Genomic DNA, 15,183 nt, shown 5'->3' with positions numbered 1-15,183 from the left:
GACAAAATACTAATTCAACATATAGTAATAAAACAATTATCAATCCAATAATTTTGTGCATACAGTGAAGATCGACCACTCATATTCCCTACCTACCAATATGATTCAATGTTGGTTTCCATGTTGGTTAACCCGTAGGAAAGTGAAAGACAAATTTCACTAAAAACAAGAACGAAAAAAAGAAAGGAAAAAGAGGAGGCTACATTACATAAAATTGTCCGTAAAAAAAATTATACTTTGGGAAGCATACTCAACCAGTTGATGATATGTTCAAAGAATGGTTACTAGTAGCCACTATTGATTTGATTAACCACTTGAGCAGTTAATTATTCCTAAATTGGAATTAGAGAAAATTGTGCTTCCACCAAGTCGAAATTCTTCCTTCAACCCATTATATATACAAGACAAGTGCACATCATCAGCGAGGCGAATTTCCACGTAGCCTTAGAGGAAGTTAAGAGCTTGTTCAAATAACCATCTAGATCAAGGGGGTGTTACATTACAAGTTTTTTTTTCACAAATGGATTTAAACAGCGAAGGGTTGACTCACACATCAAATAACTTGTTCACGCGGCAAAAAGTCCAGTCTAAATCATCCCCCGAAGCAATTAGACCACCACCATCAATGCTTAGGGACTCAGCACATGAACATGACATCAAAGCTTGATGTTTTTCTTTGCCAAGGCCATCAATTTCCTGTTCATTATCCTCAGTTTCAGTAATTGCAGTATCACTGCCCAATTTTTTACCATCCTTTGTTTCAATAATGACTTGAGGACCTGAAAACTTATTGATACCAGAGTCATTGATATTTTCTTCTTCATCTGACAAGCATCTACAGCAATCACACTCATCCAGCTCGTAAGGTTGGCTCAGTGACCCTTCCCTCCACGATATCCTTTGGGATTGTGAAGCATTCACTGTTGAACTAGATAACCATGGGTCCTGATCATCCAAAAATTTTGGAAGTTTACTGAGATCAATAGATTCACAAGGCATAGTTAAACAATCAAATTGGAAACTTGAATTAACAGACTCCACAGGGGGCATCGAACTATTGACAAGGAAGCTTTCTGATAGAAGTATGTTCCTGGATGAGTTAAGGTCAGGGTTAGAATTATCTTCCTTTTGATTGTCTACATTCACCAATGACAATCTAACATGTAATTCTGAACTAGAATCTGATTGTGGAGTTTGAATAACATTTCTACTGTCATATGAATTCTGGGAAAAGGGTGAATTCTCATCTATGACATTGTATCGATCGCTTTTTCCTTTTCCTAAGATACCTGCCCTACAAACAGGTGTGGGATTGGGAGAAAACAACAAAGATGAATAAGAAGGCGATAACATGTAATCAGAGGGTACTTGAAATTCAGCAAGCCCATTTGGAGAAATTGAAGATCTGATTTTTCTCATGATACCATTGGCACCACCAGACAAATCACTGCTGTCACTTACATTCCAAAAAGTCTTGGAACTGGATGTTGGCGAAGTACTGGAAGCAAGAGTTATGGATGATGCTAGTCCCTGACTTTTATTTAGTCCATTTTCAAACTTCTGACTCAGAATGTTCTTTCCCTTGTTAGATGGAGAAGAAAGCCAATGCACTACAGCTTCAGATGGCAAAGGTAACACGGAAGGACTAGAATGGTCAATAGTGTCCATTACTTTTTTCTCATCATCATCAAAACTACTATCAGCTATTTTACCACTGCCTGAATACTTCTTCTCTACAGTGAGAATCCCTCTGGGCCTACATTTCCTCTTATCAACAACACCAGAAACAACATAGCCAGCGCCATAACAAGCAGGTGTTACAGTTTTTGGAACCAGAGAGGACCCACATTGTATCTCCGGGGAAACAGAGTTATGAATCGGAGGCGTTCTACTGATGCTCGCATTTGGATTCTCCTCCAAATCCCCAAAAACTATAACATCTTTCAAACACGACCCAGTAGCATTTTTGGTCGAAGGAGTAAAGTTTAAATCACCATGACACAATATGACATGGTCATGCTCACCAACTTTATCATTTCTGCCTACCAAGATATTCTCTTTTTCCTTTACCTGGTCTGATGCAGATGACAACCTAGGTATAAACTTGCCACGGTGATTGAAAGCGGAACAAGGCTTAGACATTTGGTTTTGACGAGTCCTAGAACTTGATTTCTTCCCAGACTGCCATTGGTAGACAGAAGGAGGCTTCTTCCTATGATTCCGCGCCTTATCCAATGCAAGTGTCTTAGTTTTCAACCCAGAATCACCCTTTGGAATGTTTTCCTTGGAGGATTTAGATTTAGACAGTTTCAATGCAGCTACATGAGGGGCTGAGCTGGGAGTTTTAGTGAGATTCTTGGGTCTGTGGACAGGGGTTCTAAAAGAAGAGGATGACAAAAACCTGAGGCACCCCTTTGGGGCTTCAGTGGAGACAGTGCTAGAAGCATAACTACTGTTGCTGCTGCTAGAAATGCGGTTGAGATCCTGCAAAGGGCTTCTAGGACTTCGCTTCTTTTTTGAATAGGATGATGCAACTGTGCCTGGTGTAGGTGGTGGGGGCAATGAGGAAGATTTCTTCGATGAAACTGCTTTACTCATAGTGAGGCCTGCAGGATCTACATCACATTGAACTGATCTAAATACATCAATTATTTAATCAATTAGTTAATTAACATCACATTGACACATTCTGCATAAGCACATTAGTTTTCAAACAAGATGAACCTAACAGAGGCATACGGTAATCTTCATGCGAAAAAAAAGAAGGAAGAATTACAAGTACTAAAAATTGACAGCGTAGAATTTCTAAGTTGGGTCGTGGTCATTGAATTTCCAGAAGATTCTAAAAAAGAGTTGCTCTGGGAAAGGAAACGAATGTGGCGAGGGATCGGAAAGGGAAATATAAGTGGGTGTGACGTTACCTGTGAAAGTAGAAGGTGGGTGTGATGGATCTGAGTGATGCAGATGAAGCAACAAAGGATCTCAAACACCAACTCGCTTCAACCTTAACTGGGAACACACCAACAATGAATGCGTGGCGCACTTCCTTTGCTTTCGTTTGGGTTTGAACATTTCACTTTAATTATTAAACTTTAAATTAAAATGATAATAATAATTATAATACATTACTTAAAGTTTAACTTTAAGTGCTCGTTCCAAATAATTCAAAAGAATTAACTGAAGAGTGAAAATACTACTGTACCCTTTAACCTGAGTTCACAAATGGCATTCCTGTGCGTTGGGCGGCAAACAGAATCAAAAATAAAATTGAACCAATATATCCGCATTTGGATAAAAGATGCATACATTTCTTATAGATTTGGGTTTTTTAATAGAGTTTTTATTAGAAAAATATATTTTATTCAGTATTTAATTTTTTTATTTATATTTCATTATTTTTAATTCACTTATCAATTCAATTTTTTTTCTTTTTAAAATCTTCTTCAATTCATAGGTGAACTTATTATTTACCTCCTTAAAAGTAGGTTAAAGAAAAAAAAAATAGAAATTGATTAATATTTTCAACGTATACTTATTAAAATTACTTAAATTTATAAATATTTAAAAATTAATTAACTCGGTTATTTTTTATATTTATTTTAATTTACCAATGGTATTCATATGTGTATGATGATTTTAATTTTATTTTAAATCAACTTTATTTAAATTTGTATTTTTTAGTGTAACTTATTTAACTTTTTAAAATAAATTAACATTTTTGTATTAAAATATTAGGATGAAATTTTATATACACTATATTTTAAAATGTTTTTTATTTATATTGTAAGAATTTGGAAAATTGTTTAAGAATAGAAATGTTATAATTGAAATGAAACATTAATATTTTAATATTAAAGTGAAAATTTTATAAATAAAAAATTTAGTTATTCGAACTTTATTTTAAAATAATTAGTATTTTTTTTCTTTTTTCTAAAATTATGATCAAGCTATTCATCCTGAGGATCAAAAGCTATTATATAATTTCTAGTCAAGAATATATTAAGGTTATTTTATTATAATTTTTATTAGAGTAGGTTTATTTTCACCATTTTTCTACTGTCACTTTTGAAAAGTATTGCATGCTTGGGAGAATGGTGTTTGCATGTGGGTTTTTTTTACCTAAGATAAGTCTCTATAGGATCGTAGGGATATACTTAGATCGCTAATAAGGACTTTTTATGTACAAGTTTTCCTTCTTGTGAGTTTTGTGAAGTTTAAGTTTTTGGTCTAGTGTTGAGCAAAGTAAACAGGTAAGGGAAGTTAGTTTAGTTTTCAATAGAACTTTATGTTAGACGATCTCAATGTAAAAGAGACTTGGTCACATAGATTTGAACAAGTTCTTCTACAAATTGATATTCTAATTGATTTTTATTTAAATGAGTTTATCTTGATTTGGCTTTAAATTGATTGTGATATGGAATATTTGTATTGGTTGAATTGAAATGTAAATCTCATTATGTTTTCAAATGCTTTTGAAATGAGTATGCATATGCATCAATTTGATTGTTAGATTTCTACAATTAAGATATATTGGTAAGAGATGTAATTAGTTTGAGATAATATATTTACTTTTATTTAGAAAAAATGAAGTTAAAATTTATCTTGAACCAATTATGATCCACATGTTATCTTCAAATTTTTCTGAATTATGGAGGCTCGCTAGGCAAACTATGTGCTCATTGAGCGAAATTCATTTTAATAAAAACCTAAGAGTTTTGATTATTGGGTGGATTACCCAAAAAATCCTTGGGAACAATGAAAAAAAAAGATATCTAGGTAACGAAAACTATAGGGGGTTGTATTGGTGAGATCCAACGGTGAGCAGTTGTCCAAAAGAAAAACCGGGAGGACCTTTAGTACCATCCCTACCCTCGAACCAACAACCTTTGCGCCAAGCAAGACCATCCTTGTCCTTTCTCCATTCCGCCTCCTTCTTTGCTTTGTTCCAATAGAGTATAAGGCAAAGCAAAAGTGGTCAACCAAACTCGCTAGACTAGCCTTTTGGTCACTAGACGAACCAAATCTCGGTAGGTGAAATGTTTTTATGAAAAACTCTCAGTGGAGTAGTCATTGGGCGAACATTTTGTTCATTGTCCAACTAAGTGGTTGGTTGTGTTGGTGCCTTTGGTTGGGCGAGCAAAATGGTGGTTAGGAAAATTACATTATGTATTTAATTAGATGAGCCAAGTCCTTGTTAGGCGAAAATGTGTTTTCTAAACTTTGATAAAAATATGTTTTTAAATGTTTCTAAATGTCAAAATGTGTGTATCTTTCATTATATTTTTATATTTGACTAATATATTGTATTTGAACATTATTATAATGTAATGGAGAATAAATTTCAATTTATTTGCATTTAAGTTGAGTTGGATGTATACGTATGAATGAAAATTTATTATTGTATTAAATTTTGAAATTTTGTGATTGATTGATTAACAAATAAAGAGATGATAATGTTACTAGTATTTGAATTGAATTTAGAATTTGTATGAATAACTTATATATAAATTACGGTATGATGTAAACATAGTTATTCTTAGGAAATAAAATACTATATCGAGATGTATTATATATGTATTGAAATTGAGAATTGTCTAAAATGATATATTCTAACTATACTAGTATATTAGAATCACATAAACTAAATTTATCATGTGGTAAGAGTCAAGAAGGTTCATATGAAATCTGGTTTGAAAAATAGTTGGTATGAGAGATCATATGAGTTTACCTTATCATGTGAGAGATAACATAATGAATGTAGTATGACAAATGTATGTCTCTGAGTCAAATTCAATACAGGTGTGTTCCATAAGTAAAGTCAAGTGTTATGTGGTGTGTGTTAGAAGTGTTTTGGCATAAGTTGTAAATTTTATTTATTTTGAAAGATGCTTTATTTGTGAAATGTTTGAATGAATGAGAACAAAAATAAAATATGTAATTGTTATTATTTAATAATTTTTTTGTATGAATATTTGTTTAACTCTAACTTACCCTATTTTCTTATTTTTTGAATGTTTATCAATTGTGATAATCGTGTATTATACGAGAATCAGAAATATTACATATAGAAAGACTGACTCGACAAAAGTAAATTAAGAAGTAGGAAAATAGGTATATATGTTTTTATCTATTTCTTTTATCTAAATATGACTATGTATATTGTTCTTACAATTTATATTTATCTGAGACTAAATATCCCCTATTAAGTTCCTTTCGTTTTTCTTCCAATCCTAGTTGTCCTCCAGGTAAGTCTGTAAGGGTGGGGTACCTACAAAGATACTCCGACGCTCAAGTCAAATGAGGTATATTTAATTGTCTAGTTCAGTTTTTAAACAACCATGATCTTTTACCATGGGTGTGCCCTCTTTTTATACTCTTCTATTAGACCTTGTGCTGCTGCAAGGATTAATGCAACTCCAATTATCCTTTAATTACGTTTTATTTCTTTTAATCAAGATTAGTCTATTTAATTTGCGATTTGACGTGAGAGTCGTTTTGACCAAAAAGGTCGTGATATCGTCCAAGGTGGCCGGTCTCTTGACGTTTCGTCTCTCGAATGCTAGTAAGACATATATATTTATTTTGAAAAATAAAGTTGAATAGGGTTGATTAACCATAGTGTAACAAGAGAATGGTAAAAAAAATCTATAAACGGATTTTAAATAGATATCGTATTATATTTTTAAATAGATATCGTATAATAAGAATATAAAGTAATGAGATAGATTTCTATATATGACCGAGTAATTAGTATATTTTACTTTTCATCTTAATCACAAATGTATCAAAATAAACTTTTCATTAATAAAATATTATATATAGAGTGACACGTTCAATAATTAATGGAGTGAAAATCATAACTGACTCATTAAGAATAAATTTGTCATTAATTCAATAGATTACTTTTTTCTTATATGATCGTGTTATTGATATAAAGCATTTTTAGATCTTGTTAATTAATCTCTAGCAAAACACTTAATTCTTATTTATCTTTGGTTAAAAAGAAAAATAACAAATAAATATTTAATTGAAGTGGTTTTTCTATGTACCTCTATATTATTGATAGGAAAATAGGAGAGATGACATTAAATTATTCAATTTCATTTGTTTGGTTATACAATGAAATAGAGGAAATAAATGAAAAATATTACGAAAAAGTTGGTTTTGTTCTTAATTAAATTTATTTTAAATAGAAATATTTTAATTCAATAATTTGATAAAATACGTATTTATAATTACTATATATTTAATCATTTTATAATTAGTTAATTTTTTAATTTAAAACATAACAAAAATAACTATTTTAAAACATTTTGAAAATGATTATGTTGCCGGTTTATTTTCTAATTTTAAATTAATTATAATATTTTCTTATAAAAGTATAGTTGGCTACATTTTAAATGTTTTTTTTTAATTTAAAAGGATTTTACTTTCCTAAAAAGGATTATTAGTTACTTAATTGATGAAAATTGAAGAGGAGATATAATTATTTTAACATCTTTAGTGAAACTCCAGTTATAATTTTAGTATCATCTAAACTCTCAGATGACATGGTTCAAATGTCTACATAAATAGAACCATATTTTTCATCGTAGTAACACGTAAATGTTCTTAAGCATAAAAAAAATATATGCATTTTAGATAAAAATAAATAAATTATACATTCTACATAAAATCGTCAAAAAGTCATTCATTATGAAATTTGATAAAAATCTAAAGTTATATTAAACTAATTTAAATCTTATATTAAACTAATTTAAATCTTATATTAAACTTTTTTTAATCCGGCACAAATCTTTATTCCTTAATTAATTCGATCAAATGAAGAGGAAAATCTCTAAATATAAAAAAAGTTCAAGTATGAAATAATAAAGAACTTATATAAATAATGATTTTGATCAATTTTTCTTAATATACACATTGATCATTGATGTTTGTTCAAAACTATAATAAAAAAATAACGATGATTCTTGAAATTTAGAAAAATTACAAAGTATTCATATAAAAAATAAATTGAAAATTTAATTTGTATTTGTTATACATATATACAAGAAGGGTACATGATCTAAATTTAAAGTTGGGATGATAATATTATGAGATAAATAGTTTTAACTTTAATTAAATATTTTAATATTAAGAGCGATGAGATACATTTCCTTTCAAATTTGAATTAAGAAAATCATATATATATATATAAACATTTAATTAAAATAAATTAATATAAAACTCAATAAATAATAATATTTTTGTTACAATATATAGATTTTTTTAGTACAGTAAAAAAAACATTAGTGTTGTACTAGACCAGAGCGCCCAGAGCTCGGTGGTCGAACCTCAGCACTTGCCATAGGCAGGTCAGCTCGACTCGTGGGCCATGTGATTAGGCCCTAGATGTATGTGTAGTCCCTTTCTTGTATAACCCTTCGTGCATAAGGCCTAGAGGGCTAGCGAGGGTAGTTCTGGACCTAGGGGTGTGCTTAGTGTGCATGAGGTCTAGTTTAAGTATACGTTTTCCTTTAAACCTAAGCTCATGTGTGCTAGGACACGTAGAGGTGAGGTTGCATGTATTCAAAAGATACCGTAGCCCCACGCTGAGGGTGGATACGTGAACAGATTGGACCCTTGATGCTGGTACATGAGTTGGTACCTTGGTGGTTATTCTGTTATTATTTTGTGCACTCTATGAAGGAAAGATTTTGTGTTGTTGCAACACCGTGAGGGTGTGTCCTTGAGCATAATATTTTCCTATTGAGTATGCTTTCAGTTGAGATTATATTCTCGTGATAGGAAACTGTTACAAGAGGTAAACTATAAAAGGGGCTTGAAATCCCAGGTCAAGGTATGCTATTTCTAAGACTAAAACTTACTACTTCTTGTTTCTTATAAGCCCTGTATTGACTTGACCGTCTGAGTGCAATCAATAGGTAGGCCCTCTCTGTTCCAGCAGAGCTACGTTATAGAGCAGCAAGAGACAGACGGAGTTAGGGCTTGTGATTGGAGTCAACTAGCGAGCAGGTCAACTGGCAAGAACATTTGGCGCCCACCATGGGGTCTGATAAAACCAGGTCCCACCCGAAGTTGTACTCAAGCTTTTAGGCGTGATGAGGAATACGAGGCACGATCCTTTAGGATCTGAAGGGAGTGACAACCCTACCATACAACAACTTATGGATACCGTGAGCAGGGGATCATGTCAAGGCCATTCAGTGACTCGCTGATCAGAAATCGGCAAATGACGTTCGGGGAGATCCGACAACGAGTTGTTGCCCACCTCGTTGCAGAAGAGGCTGTAACAGTGAAGCGCGGTAGCACATACCCAGGGCAGGCCAAGCCCAAAGAAGGCAGTCGAGCTTAACCAATGAGAGTACATGAAGTTGTGACCGAGAAGAGGTCAGACACACGGCGAGCACCTTACACACCAAGAAAGAGCCAACCCAGGTTGAAGGCGAAAGACGACCTGCCTTTCCCACCCAAGTTTAGAATGACTTACAAGGAGTTGTTGGCTATGCTGGGTATGACAAATAAGCTGAGGTTCCCCCTGAAATCTGACAGGATTTTGGGACTATGCAAGGAGTTCTGATGCGAGTTCCACAAAGCGTTCGGGCATGATGTGGAACACTGTATAACCCTAGGCTACCAGTTAGCAGGCCTAATAAAGGATGGGTTTTTGAAAGAGTATCTGAAAGGGAGTCAGGAAGGGTTGAAGGAGGAGTTTCCTCCAGTGGATCAAGTCAGTGAGAGCATTCAAACTATAAAATATGTTTCAGTCTAAAGTATTTAGAAAGAGCGTACCTTTACCTAGGGTCTTAAATCCCTTTTATAGACATTCCTTCAACAATTTTCATCAACCAAAATATTATTTCAGCAACAAGAATATAATCTTAACAATATAAGTAAACAATAAGAACATTCTTGTAACGTACATCTTTATTTTCGGGTGCAATGCCACGTCACTTCCAAAAACTTTTATTCATATTTAAAACAATCTTTGACAAAGCATTTTCAACTTTATTCATTCTGTCAAAGATGGATGGATAATTAGATTGATGCTGTTGTTGGAAAGGCCCCTACTTGTTGGATGAACTATAGACTTGTTTCCACCCAAAAATTTGATTTTGATTATTTTTCCAACCTTAAGAATAATTGTTGGAAAAACTACATTGCCTTCCTTGATTTTCCATATAATTTACCTCAGCTTCAGGTGAGGTTGTTTGATAAGAACAGTGACCATTAGGATGATCACCTCCACAAAAATCACACTTTATAGGAATATTCTGACTTTGGAATGATTGAACAACATGCAACTTTTGGGGTAGTTTGGCCATCTGTGCGGTTAGTTGCTCAAGCTGCCGTGTTAGAATTTTATTCTGAGCCAACAATGCATTTGCAGTATTTAATTCCAATATTCCTCTCTTTTGATGACCTTTTCTGTCTTGTTGAGCTTGATAACCAGTTGTAGCCAAAGCTTCAATAATCCTCGTTGCTTGATCTGCATCAACAACCATCATTGTGTCACCAATCACGACATCTAGGAGCATCTTTGTATCAGATCTGAGACCATTAATAAATATGCTCAGTCGAGCAATATCTTCAAACTCATGATTTGGGAATTTTCTCGGCATCCTCTTGAATCTCTCCCATGTCTCACAGAAAGACTCATATGCTATAAGCCACTCCTTTGTTTTCCCTACCAAAGAAAAAGGAAATAAGCGCATATATATATATATATATATATATTCCAAATCACCTAACAGAAAACCCATAGTTTCCACCAATTTATAAAAGTTAGCTAAGTGTGTATGAGGGTCCCCATGGTCCATCATTGTGAATTAATTGGTACTAATGAGAGTGAGGAATGCAAACTTCATCTCCAAGGCCCTATTAGTTGTAGGTATTGCAATGCTAGAAAATTTTCTAGGTCCTTAATGTATGGCGTAGTCTCCAAGAGTCCTACTTACTTCGTTGCCATGTTGCACTCTTCCTGAAAAATGTGATTAGAAAAAGAAGAATTTGTCGAAGAGTCTTATGTTGTTTTCCAAACATTTGGGTCGACCTCGTAACATGCATGCCCCAGGCCGAGCTGGGTATAACTTTATGTACCGACCAGTCCTCGGTCATCGTATCGACTCCAGTGACTGACCTCGGACATCGCATACCGATGCCAGATAGTAAAGATGGGCCACGTAAGGTGGGCCCCAAATACACATATCAGAGTGTTGGTCAGCCTTCGGACAGGAACCATGGACCTCGACGTTGGAGATCGACATCAGACCTCGCCAGAAGAGGGAGAGCTCAGATGTTGACGATCAGAACAGTTATATTGGGACACATAAGGTGAACCCTAGAATTACACTAATTACCAATTAAACATCAGTGATGGGAGAAGGCCCTGAGACACGAGGGATCCATGCAGGTGGTGTGTATAGCGCATTCAGGCGCAACACGAGTAAATAGTTCTTGGGAACGCTAAGGCCCGTTAGGGTTAGGGTTTCCAAGAGAAGCTGCATGCATGACACGTGAACACTTAGGGCACCCGCAGAACATATGCCCCAAAGACTTGGTGCACAAATTGGTACCCAGGCGACCATTCTGTTAGGAGTTGCACTCCAGTTAAGGGAAGTTCCATACGTCAGGGGGAGGAAGGTTTGTAGGGGTTGAAGTTCCCACGCCGGCAGCAGCAGCCCTGCGTTTGGCAACCAACTCGGTCAACTTCTTTTTTTTCTCCCAGCTGTTAGGGTGCAATTGTGTGGGGGCAACATTCACCTCAGTGAAGAGGGCTCGCTCGAATGGGGAGAAAGGAAGTCGTAATCCAAGTCTTCGAAAGACCGTGGAGTAGACAAAGCAGAAGGGACCTTTAGGGTCTGAAGACTCATAAGAACACACCGATTCACCTACCCTACATGGCACCATCCTCATGAACTTGTTGTGGTCTTTGCCAAAGACACGTGACTTATGGCATTTTTGTTTCTTCCTATAGGCGGCTATACTTGCCAGGGAAGTAAAGTTGGAGGTCTCCTTTAGAAAGGTGTCAGGTGCCCAACGATACAGGGACTGGTAATCAGGGGCAGAAGGAGGAGGTTTTGGTATCGAGGGTGGAGTGGAAGTTAGGTTAGAATTTGAAGTGGAGGCCGGAGAAGGGTTCCATTGAGCCATCTTAATAAAGGGAGCTAGAACAAAGAAGAAAAAATGAAACTTTAGAAGAAGACGATGGTGTGACTCGAGAAACCCAGAAAAACAGAGACTCAAAGCGAAAAACAAAGGAAACGTAAAGTGCAGAAAACCTAAAATGCAGAAAACATAAACAGTCCCAGAACAGTTATAACATGTTATGGACAGTGGAATCATAAAGCAAGAGCAAACAACGAGTAAAAATCATACCTTTGATCGAGTGGGGTTTGAAGGTTTGAGTTTTGAAGGAGAAAGAGAGAGCGTTTCGAATGAGATAAATGCTTGGAAATGATTTGCTTTAGTGAAAGTAATGGAACAGTGAAGAGAGCGTAAGGGTTTAAAGGTTTAAACAGTATACGCAGAAGCGCAAGCGCCAACAAGTGATAGTCGTTGATCTTGCAACGTGTATGCCTATTTTAAAAGGTGTGGTGAGACGTCACTTCGGTGTACTGTTCACATCCCGTCACCCAGTGCCACGAAGGTCGCCTAGGGCGATCACTTAGTCTCTTCGCTGAAACAAGTTACGGCTCGAGACTGGGGGCTTGTGTACCGACCAGTCCTCGGTCATCTTAGTGACTGACCTCAGACATCGCACACTAGTGTCTCATAGTAAAGATGGGCCATGTAAGGTGGGCCCCAGATACACATATTAGGGTGTTGGTCAGTCTTCGGACAGGAACCATGGACCTCGATGTTGGAGATCGGGTTTAGGGTTTATCAGACCTCGCCAGAAGAGGGAGAGATCGAACGTCGACGTTCTGAACATTTATATTGGGACACGTAAGGTGAACCCCAGAATTACACTAATTACCAGTTAAACATTAGTGATGGGAGAAGGCCTTAAGACACGAGGGATCCATGCAAGTGATGTGTATAGTGCATTCAGGCGCAACACGAGTAAATAGTTCTTGGGAACGCTAAGGCCCGTTAGGGTTAGGGTTTTCAAGAGAAGCTGCATGCATGACACGTGGACACTTAGGGCACCCGCATAACAGATGACCTCAAAGACTTGGTGCACAAGTTGGTACCCAGGCGGCCATTCTGTTAGTCGTTGCACTCCAGTTAAGGGAAGTTCCATGCGCCAGATTACGCTAAGATTGTGTAATAGCGGCGCAAGGACATTCTCCAAGGAACCCTAGACATGGGTAACAGAACAAAGGTAAACCCTAGTTACAACCTATATAAAGGGTGCTAAGAACCCTATCAAGATACACAGTTTCTAAGACTGAAACTACTTTATACACTTGGTGTTTCTTTGCCCTAATACTGACTTGAGCGTCGGAGTGCAAACGGTCATCAAGGCGCCCTTTGTCTTTGCAGGTGAGAGATTCTTCAACTAAGGAAGTTCGATTCTCAGGCAGAGATAGGAGGCCCAAAGGCTGTCGTTCGAGTCAACCGGCAAAGTGAGTCAACCGACGGGAACACTTTATTTAACCGAGCTTACTACGCTTAAGTGTTTGGACCGGGGACCCGAGCATGTCTGGTCAGTACAATTATATTTCTAAATCAATGTAACAAATATTTTAAAATTTAATTAAAAAATAGACTAAATGAAATCTGGTTTTGATTCTTTATTTTTTGCAATCTTAATTTCCAAACGTTAAGTTTTTTTGTTGTTTTATCATCTTCCTTTGTTTACATTTTATATCTTAATTAATTAAATAATTTTTTATAATAACTTAAATACATATATTATTTTTTTAGAGTTTGATTGAATAATATATATATATATATAAAAGTTATAGACTGAAGACAGTGTTTTTCAAAATTTGAAAACTAAAATTACAAAAAAAAAGAAAAGAAAATAACATATGAAACATTAGAAAATATTAAAATTACAACCTTAACCTAAAAATTATTATATAATGTTTTGTTTGGATTAGAGAGTGGAAATGAGGGAGTAGATTTGAAATGATTCGAAGAGAAAGTGTAAAGAAAGTTAGGGTGTTTGGATTAAGGTAAAGAGAGGGGAAAGTGTGAAGAAAGTTTATGAAAGTTTGTGAATCACGTGATGGGTGTGATTGAAATTGTATTTATTTTAATTAATAAAAATGTAACTTTACATATTTGTCCTTATATTTAAAAATTGTTAAAAAATAAATTTAATTTAATTTATTTATTTATAAATTATATTTATTTTAATTAAAATATTTATAATTATAAATATTTAATAAAAGCTCATTTTTATATTAAATAAAATTATTTTTATCTTTATTTTTTGTAATTAATAATTTTTATATAAATTTATTTCTTTATTCTTAAAAGTATATTTATTATTATTATTTATATTTATAACTTATTATATATATAATATAATTAATTATGTTATTTTATAGTAATATTTTTTTAAATTTTAATTATATTTTTTATATTTAAATTATAATTCTACTTAAATAAATAAAATAACTTGAGTTTAAAATAAAAAGGACAGAAAAGTAATTTACAATTAATTAATTAATTAAAGAAATATAAATATATAGAACTTTCTTCGCAAATTTGTGAAGAAAGTTTTTAGAGGGTAAATTTTTTTTCGATTTTTGTATTTTAATATATTTTATTATTTGATTTTTGCATTTTTTCTGTGAATAGTACAATTTCGTCTTTCTCCGCTAAAAAACAAACTGAACCTTAAGGGTGTGTTTGCTTCCAAGTGGGAGGAGGGAGGGGGTACTTTTTGTGTTTGTTTTGATGGTTTTGAGAATGGGGGAGAGGGTGAATGATTTTTTTCACTCTTCACAAAATGAAGAGATTTGGGAAATTGACGTGGATTATTGTATTTTTACCAAAATATCCTTTTGCATTCATTTTATTACAATATATAAAATTAAATATTATATAAATTTATTTATTATTTATAATTTCAAAAATATTTAATTATATTATTAATAACAATATATAATTGTAAATAATAAAAATAATAAAAATAAAAATTATAATATATATCAACAATATATATAATATATATAGTTATATAGAGTAACAAATGAATATAATAATAAATATTATTTTGATAAA

The 15,183-nt window shown here is 33.9% G+C and overlaps 1 protein-coding gene across 3 annotated transcripts; it reads right to left on the bottom strand.

Moving 5' to 3' along the window:
- LOC137828275 (probable GPI-anchored adhesin-like protein PGA55) lies at nt 1-3,087 on the bottom strand. 3 transcript variants are annotated; one of them, XM_068634768.1, is made up of 2 exons: nt 2,922-3,087; nt 1-2,615 (listed from the first exon to the last, which is right to left on the bottom strand). In XM_068634768.1, the coding sequence occupies exon 2, from the start codon at nt 2,596-2,598 to the stop codon at nt 547-549; it is 2,052 nt and encodes a 683-aa protein (XP_068490869.1). In that variant the 5' UTR covers nt 2,599-2,615; nt 2,922-3,087; the 3' UTR covers nt 1-546. The 3 variants fall into 3 exon arrangements, with proteins under 3 accessions (XP_068490869.1, XP_068490867.1, XP_068490868.1); XM_068634766.1 differs by having other exon boundaries at nt 1-2,630; nt 2,922-3,084; XM_068634767.1 differs by having other exon boundaries at nt 1-2,635; nt 2,922-3,054.
- Nucleotides 3,088-15,183: the final 12,096 nt, after the last annotated feature.

This window comes from Phaseolus vulgaris, chromosome 7 (assembly GCF_000499845.2).
Source record: "Phaseolus vulgaris cultivar G19833 chromosome 7, P. vulgaris v2.0, whole genome shotgun sequence".
Taxonomy (NCBI): Eukaryota; Viridiplantae; Streptophyta; class Magnoliopsida; order Fabales; family Fabaceae; genus Phaseolus; species Phaseolus vulgaris.
This window is presented reverse-complemented; position numbering and strand designations above follow the sequence as displayed.